The sequence below is a fragment of the Cyprinodon tularosa genome, unplaced genomic scaffold, assembly GCF_016077235.1.
Source record: "Cyprinodon tularosa strain WSP-4 unplaced genomic scaffold, ASM1607723v1 ctg1050, whole genome shotgun sequence".
Lineage (NCBI taxonomy): Eukaryota > Metazoa > Chordata > Actinopteri > Cyprinodontiformes > Cyprinodontidae > Cyprinodon > Cyprinodon tularosa.
In genome coordinates this window covers 273461-281992 of record NW_024037839.1, presented here as the reverse complement: position 1 = coordinate 281992, position 8532 = coordinate 273461, and the positions used below count along the sequence as shown (strand labels likewise).

Genomic DNA, 8532 nt, shown 5'->3' with positions numbered 1-8532 from the left:
TGAATATTTAGAGATAAACAACAATGGATCAGTTACTCCACCTATGATGTGGAGTGGAGCCAAGCCAGTGTTAAGAGGATAAATTATACAGATGTCTTCTAGACTTAAGAAATAACGCATGGAAGAACAAATAAGACTTGAAAATAAAATAAAACAACTAGAAATTGAGCATAAACATAGAGGAGGAGATGACACTATAAAGGAATTAAAAGAGACTAGAAAAGAGCTTGATGAAATTCTTACATACAAAGCAGAGGATGTATTGAGGTTCTTCTAACAAAGATTCTATGAGATGGGAAATACTGTAGAGCCAGTCGACTGTTATCCTCCAGCTCCATAAAACACAATCAGACAGAATAATACACAAAATAATAGATCCTTCACTTAAAACAACTTTATTTAGTCCGATAGATATTTATAAAAACTTATACCAGGAGCTAAAATAAATTAAAGCTACAGTGTGTAATAATTACAGGGATATACGGTCAGAAATGTAATATATTATACATAACTATGTTATTTATCATCATCTACGAGCTCAGCCTTTTAACCTTAATATTTGCGTTGCCTTAGAATTCGTTATTTGTAATTACATAGGAGCGGGTCTCGCAGCCATGGAGGCAGACATCTTTGCGCTACGGCAGCGCAGAGCCAACAAACTAGCGATTGCGAGATCGCCCATTACGAGAGAGATGAACTGAGACGGTACTGAACACACAGACTAATGAAATACTCTGTAAAAAAAAAAAATCTGTAAAATTATCTATGTAAACAAACCTCATCACTTGAGAAGGTAGGTGATGCGGACGTCGTGGAATAGGCCATAGGCTGAAGCCTGTATCGTTCAGGTTCGCTCCACCTATTTAGGGACTACTAAATGACACCTACAATAAAATCCTAAGTGCATTTTGGAGCCATGGAGCAGAGTGTTCCCATTGGATCAGACAGAAAATGCAAGAAAAATGTGGATTATAAATGCATCACACACATATCATCGGTAGACAAAGAACGGACACAGCCACTAACAGTTGTTCGTTGGAAGAAGCTGGTTGTATGTGCCCGTAAGTGGCTAGAAATTGACGGAATCGACCGCACGTTGGCGGAGGCTGTATGTGTACATGATGAGTCAGCCAGAAATAACAATGACGATTCCACGTCAGCCCTGGCTTGTCCAGATGAAAATCTTTCTAGCTTCTTGGAGGTAAACAAACTTGGTTTTCATCCAACTTGTTATAGGCGTTTCATTGATAAGAAACGAATTGCCAGTGCTGAAAAACTAGCAGTAAAACGGGGAGCATGTGGTGGTGACAACAATGGTTCTGATTCTGATCACGAGTCTTCCACAACCACGTCCACGACTAGCCGGCCACCATCTCCAAAACGGTTGAGATCCACGACTAAATCATCGAGGTCTGGCAATGTACTTCCTGCTGTCTGTATAATTTGCAAGAGGGCTTACCGCTTTGTGAAAGAATGACACAAGACAAAGAAAGATAAATTGGTCCAAGCAGAAACTATAAATGCTGGTGAGTAGACAATTTGCAGACTGCATCTTTGTTTGTGGCTTCTAACCAAAAGCAAAAGTAATACATTTGTTGGTAAAAAAATAAATGCATGTGTAATTGGTGCCAGCCCAAGCCTGCTCTTTTCATTGCGAAGTAAGCGTATGAAGGCTATGTGTAGGGCCTCAAAAAAAATAAAAGGCATTATTATGAACTTGAAGTGATGATAGGCAATTAATTCATTTGTCAAATAATGGTTAGATTTTAAATTTGTCACCCAACTACCAGTTCAGTCTCCTAAAACAGAGAAAAAGTATTTGATATTATTTGTTGGCAGCTGGTTTATGATTGAACTTTTTTAACTCTCTCTTTACTAGGGAGTTTGGTTAAAGCAGCTGAACTGAAAATGGACGAATCCATCCTCAAGGATGTACGTGGAAAAGATTGTGTCGCAATTGAAGTGCGGTACCACAAACGGTGCTACAAAGAATATACAAGATTTCTGGGGGCTACAACAAGTGATGAAAGGTAAATTTCAGATAATTCAAGTAGAATATTTGTGAAATACAAATACTTGAGAATGGACCTTATATTGATGGTAGGGTTACATTCTGGGGTTAAACATTTTTAAAAGTTGATTATTCTTACAAATGAAGCCCAGTTAGTAGAGAAATTATAAAAATTTGGATGCAGTTTTACATAAAACATTTTAACCATAAATCTGTATGAAATGAGATATTCTATCAATGTTAATTTTAAGATTGAGTAAGCATTTTAACTAATCTGTATTTTGTATTGTTTCACACAGGATGCCAAAAGCCTGGGAGTATGCCACTGTGTACACAGAATTTTGTGACAAAATAATTTGGGGACAGTTGATTAAAAAACAGGAAATCTTCAGGATGAAAAAGCTCTCTTCCCTGTTCCAGAAAATGATACGAGAACACCATGGTCATGGAAGTTACAGGTAATTATGATTCATTAATAGATTTTGATATTATTCACATCAGGGCTGCACAGTGGTGCAGTGGGTAGCCCTGTTGCCACTGTTGTCCTGGGTTCAAATCCAACCCTGGGTCTTTCTGCATGGAGTTTGCATGTTCTCCCTGAGCATGGATGGATTATTCACATCAGCATATATTTATTATTCCTTGTAAATTTTTTACAGATCAGATCTTCTGAAGAAAAGACTGAGCCAAGACTTTCCCCAACTAAATTTCTACAAGCCTCCGAGGAAAAACCTAAGTGAAATGGTTTTTACAGAAGCTACAGGACTTCTCAACAAGGGTTCATCTACTGAAACTGAGTCATCATGATCGCAAGAGACTTTGTCGAGTGGTGGAGAGACAGTTCAGGAAAGTGGTACATATGCAGCACAACAAGACCGTACCAGAACCATTTATAGTGCTGGTATAATTCTTAAACAAGCAGTTAAGAGTGTCCCTAACATGAGTGCCAATTGGCCTCCTACATCTGAGGATCTAAATATTTCCTCAGCTAGAAAGATTGTGCCAATTGAACTGTATAATTTACTTGCTTGGTGCATAGGTGTAAGTGATGAGTTGACATTATCTAACATGGTAAATGTATCGGAGGAGGTTGATCTTCGTTTATTGTCAATCTGCCAAGATATTATTTATTTATCCTCAAAAGGTAGAAATCAAACCCCAAAATCTCTAACACTTGGTTTAACTCTGCGCCACTTGACAGGGTCATTTCAGGTTGTAAACCTGGTAAGTAAACTTGGTCACTGTGCCTCTTGGGAATCTGTAGTAGGTTTGGAGACAAGTCTTGCTCAGCTTCAGTTGTCCAGAGGTTTGGATCTCCCACAATGGTTTGCCAGTAATAACTTTACTGTTCTAGTGTGGGACAATATAGATTTTGGAGAGGAAACATCGTCGGGGAAGGGTACCACCCATCACACTAATGGAATCATGATTCAGAGAAAGTATTTTGAGACTCTAATTCCCCAGGCTCAAGTGAAGGTAAAAAAAGGTGTAAGGTCCTTAAAGCCCCACGAATTGGTCCTTGAAGTATATCGTCGTAGACCAAGGCAAGGTCCAGGCAGTGTGACTGATAAGTCGAAGGATTCTGAAGATATTCATGTGGAAAACCTTAGGTTGTCCAAATCGTTAGACTTTGCTTACATTTTGTCAAAGTTCACTACCTGTGCTTTGGGCATTATTCCAGGTTGGACAGGGTTTAATATAACCTTGACCAAAGGTCAGACTTGTGAAAAATCTGTGATCTATTACCTTCCAGTTATCGAAGCCTCTCCAACAGAAATGACAACAGTCAATACAATTCTAAAGAGAAGTATTGAGAGAGCGGACCAGTTACAACTTCCCCACATTGTTCTTGTCTTCGACTTAGCAATATATGCAAAGGCACAAGAGATACGCTGGCTCGACGATGATATCCAGAAAAGGGTTATGATCCGTCTTGGTGAGTTTCATACATGCATGTCTTTCTTAGGAATGATCGGGAAACGGTTTGGTGTTGCAGGGCTATCTGATTTGTTAGTAGAAGCAGACATTGTTGCAAAAGGTTCGGTGAATGGAGTAATTTCAGGCCATCACTATAACCGTAGTATTAGAGCTCACAAGCTTCTATATGAGGCATTACAGCGCCTGCGATTTGCTAACTTTGTCGCCTCATTACCTGATGAAGAATCAGAAAGGATAAATCAAGTCATGGAAACTTTGAAAACATCATATCATTTGTCGCCTATGTCGGTTTTTGATCTCATCCAGGCTGAAGATTTCCAAGATATCATGAGTTGTTATCAGAAGTATGTTGATACTAAGAGTGAATCTAGTCCTACATTTGCCCTTTGGAGTTCTTATCTAGATATTGTCCAGGTATTACTTAGCTTTATCAGAGCAACCAGAGAGTCCAATTGGAATTTGAATATTTCCACTCTAAAGTATATGCTTCCATGGTATTTTGCATATGACCACATAAACTATGCCAGGTATCTTCCAGTTTCTTGGCTTGAAATGATGAACTTGTCAGAAACCCACCCTGCATGCTATGAAGAAATCTCTGAGAAAAGAAATTGGACTGTTCAAAGCCAAGATGCATATGGATTTTCATCCATTGCATGTGATCAGGCTATCGAACAGACATGCAACCGTGACACCAAAACTAGTGGTGGGCTGAATGGTATCACACTGAATAGAGGAGCAACTCAGAGATGGGTTCTAGCACAACCCCATCGTGCTGCCATAACACCACAGTGTGAATCAATGGCCGGTCTCAGTCACGAGACAAGGAGCTCCAAAGAACTTGACCTGTCTCGGATGAAGAGGAATGAGAGTGACATCAGATCTATAATAGATTCTGTTGACAGCATGATCAACCCATTCGAGTATCAAGGAATGGATCTTGTGTGTCTGAGTTCAGGGGCAGTTGCTACAGAGGAAATAAAGACAGATCTCCTTGCAGCAAAACTTAAGGGTGAGATGGCTGTTGATCAGTATATCTCGGAGCGCTTGGTCACAAACAAAACAGATGTGTTCAGACCTCTGAAAATGATGAAGCTGAAGACCTTCAAAGACCTCCAGAAAAAGCCATCCAAAAAGTCATCTAAAGACTCTGATGTGAAGAATGATCGAAACATATTTGCTAGGCTACTTATTATTGGTCAAAATAGCAAGGTAGATCTACATGAAATCCTGTCTTATTCTCTTGGGCGAGTTTCATATCCTCTTGCAGCTGATGATGGCACAAAACTTGCCAAGACTAACAAAGCAGCTATTCTAAATTTTATAGAAGAAAAGGTGACAGACTGTCTATTTGATGGAAAGCCAGATGATGCAGCACTGATGATTGATGGAATGGCAGTTTTGCAGTCTGTTAGCTCTGTTCCGAGTACATTTGGTGAGCTAGCTGATAGAATACTCCAGGTTGTCATTAGCCTTGCTTGTAGGTATAGCTGCAGGCGAGTTGACTTTGTTACTGACCGTTACCCTACTATTAGCATAAAAAATATTGAGCGATCACGGCGAAGCTCTTCAGGGACCCAAAAAACAAGTATATACAGCAAAGATCAGAAAACTCCAAAACAGTGGAATAAATTCTTATCAGATGGTGACAACAAAGAATCCCTAGTGGAGTTTCTTTTCTCTGTATGGAAGGATGCTGATCTCAGTTCGCTAAAGCAGGACATTGCCATTTTTGTGGCTCATGGAAAGGATTGCCATCTGTTGAGGTACGTTGGTGGTAAAGTTAATCTGTCTGTTGTACCGGAGCTGACTTTATGTGACCACGAGGAAGCAGACACCAGGCTTTTACTACATGCTAATCATGCTGCTAAGACGTTTAGCTCTGTCATTATCAGAAGTCCTGATACAGATGTTGCAGTTATCGCTATTTCTCTGAAGTCTTGTTTGCCTGCTCACTTGAATCTGTTCTTCTTAACCGGTACGCAACAGCATACGCGTATGATTGATATCGGCAGAGTTGCTTCTTTTCTAGGTGTTAAGATAAGTGAAGCATTAATTGGGCTCCATGTTTTTACAGGCTGTGATTCAGTCAGTGCTTTCTTTGGCAAGGGAAAGAAAAAGGCTTTGGAATTACTGATAAAAGAAGAGAGATTCTGTGATGCTTTTATCAAACTAGGTCATAGCTTTGATTTGGAGGACAGATGTACTTCTGAATTGGAAAGGTTTGTTTGCCATTTATATGGTCAGCAGGTGTCAAATGTGTCAAAAGCTTCTCCTTCAGAGAAGCTTTTGCCTCCTACAAAAGATGCCCTCTACCAGCACAGCTTGCGAGCCAATTATCAAGCAGCTATTCACCGGAGATCGCTTGAGCAACAGATCTGCGCTCCTTCTCCTGAGAGTCATGGCTGGATTTTAGAAGGTTGGGCATTGTCTATAAAGTGGATGACTATCGCTGCGGCCCTAGATGTGGTTCTTAAAACATCTTGCTGTTCTTGTAAAGTCGGAAAATGTTCTCAGGGTAAATGCTCCTGTTTAAAAGCAAAAGTCTCTTGTTTCTTTTCCTGCAAATGTGTGGACTGTGAGAACCGTGATGCTACACCTGATGAATTGTCTCTCCAGACATCGGAGAGCATTGATGAAATGCCAGACTCTGAATCAAATGAAAGTGATTTTGATTATTCATAATTTCTTTGTGTTTTCTATTGTAATTCTGAAGTCGTAACAACCTGAAGTGATCCTAAAAAGTTTAACATCTCATTGTTTAAAAACAGAAATGTCTTTGTGCCTAGTTTTCATTGTTCAAATTTTAGCTGTGTTTCAGTTATTTCCTAAAATTTTGCTTTCAATATTGTAACTGGTCTGCTAGGTGATAAAATTAACACCACTTTTCATAGTTATTAGTTAACCAGACACAAAAGGATATCTTGCTATTAGAGTTTTTCAATTGAAAATTCAAAGAATTGCAGTTTTCATGTGCAATAAAGATATATTTTGGGAGATGTGAAATTGTTAAAAAGGGTGTTTTTTCATTTAGAATAACTCCTTACTTAAAGCACGCAGAACATTGCCGCTTTATAAGCTCTGAGTAAGTATGAATGTCTGTGGGAATCAAAATTCTGAGTCCGATCGCCTTGATAATAAAAAAAGTTACAAGGGTTTGAAAATGCTAGAAGACCCAAATTTGTCACTTTTTCGGGTAAACTGCCACCTTTGGCACCCAGTTTCTCAAATACTGGCAGGAATCCCATGGAGAACTTTTTTTCCCAGCTCGAGTACATATTTAAGATTAGAAAACTGCTTTCGAAAAGTAGTCCCCAGGTTAGTGGAGCGAAATCCTATTTCTAGCCTCATTTTGAGCTTCAGCCTATGGCCTAGAAGACATTTTGTCCCGTAACGCTCGCCGTACTGTTGGGGGGGAGAAGCGGTGGGGGGGAGATGTTCATGTTGCTGCAGTCTGCAGTCTGACCGCTAGATGTCGCTGAAAATTACACACTGTAGCTTTAATAACGAAGTAAACACCAGACTGCTATGTTTCTTGCTAGGTTAACACTCCCTACTCTGTCTGATGAGGAAGCAGCTGATATGATCTCAGCTATAAGAGAAACAGAAGTACAGGAGGCAATTACCAATTTGAAAAATAATAAATCTCCAGACACTGATTGACTCCTGGGGGAATTCTATAAGTGCTTCAAAAACATCCTATCACCAATACTAACTGAAGTCTTTAACTATGCAGTTAAAAAGGGTGAAATCTCAAATTCCTGGTCCGAGGCCATCATGTCAGTTATACATAAGGAAGGAAAAGACGCAACAATCTGTGAGGGATACAGACCGATAAGCCTGTTATGCACAGATCTAAAACTACTAACTAGTATTCTAAGTAAAAGAATACAGAAATATATTAAAAAACTAATCCATCCAGACCAGACGGGTTTCATCCCAAACCGACAAAGTGTTAATAACATAAGGAGAACTCTGAATGTTATAACACAAGCCAAAGAAATCAACCAAGAATGTATGCTAATTAGTTTTGATGCACAAAAAGCTTTTGATACAGTTAACTGGAAATTTTTTATATAAAGCCTTGCTATCTATGGGCTTCTATCCACTTTTTGTGGAATGGATTAAGTTGGAATGGATTTAAATAATATATAATAATAATATACAAACCCTAAATCACGTGTTACGAGTTAATGGATTTTGCTCCGATTTCTTTATGCTTGAAAGAGGGGTTCGCCAAGGAGATTGTCTTAGCCCCCTACTCTTTGCATTAAACATCAAACCTCTGGCAGCAGCGATTAGAATGAACAAACATATTAAAGGCATTAGAGATAAAAAATAATACGGAAAACAAGATTTCACTTTTTGCCGATGATATTTTGACCTACATAAGTGATCCTGTGAAGTCTATTCCCCCACTTATGGAGACTATAGAAGAATATGGTAGACTTTCAGGTTACGAAATCAATCAATTCAAATCTGAAGTGATGTTACTGCAGTAATTTACCCTCAAAATTAACTGATAGATTCAAACTAAAATATCTAACCAGGGATTCAGATATTTAGGAGTCCTCATAACCCCT

At 39.0% G+C, this 8532-nt stretch overlaps 1 protein-coding gene across 1 annotated transcript; it reads left to right on the top strand.

Annotated features, from left to right (window-relative positions):
• Window positions 1-920: 920 nt before the first annotated feature.
• Window positions 921-7311, top strand: LOC119783649. The gene is made up of 5 exons (XM_038285272.1): window positions 921-1526; window positions 1880-2030; window positions 2311-2469; window positions 2671-4872; window positions 6762-7311. Exons 4-5 carry the CDS (start codon window positions 2951-2953, stop codon window positions 6817-6819), a joined length of 1980 nt encoding a protein of 659 aa, XP_038141200.1. The 5' UTR covers window positions 921-1526; window positions 1880-2030; window positions 2311-2469; window positions 2671-2950; the 3' UTR covers window positions 6820-7311.
• Window positions 7312-8532: the final 1221 nt, after the last annotated feature.

Bases quoted from the DNA above. Each gene is read 5' to 3' on its own strand.
- LOC119783649 (XM_038285272.1), top strand. From the start codon at position 2,951: ATGAGTGCCAATTGGCCTCCTACATCTGAGGATCTAAATATTTCCTCA. The intron at 4,873-6,761 runs GTATCAAGGAAT...CAAATTTTAGCT, and splicing joins AGCATGATCAACCCATTCGA to GTGTTTCAGTTATTTCCTAA.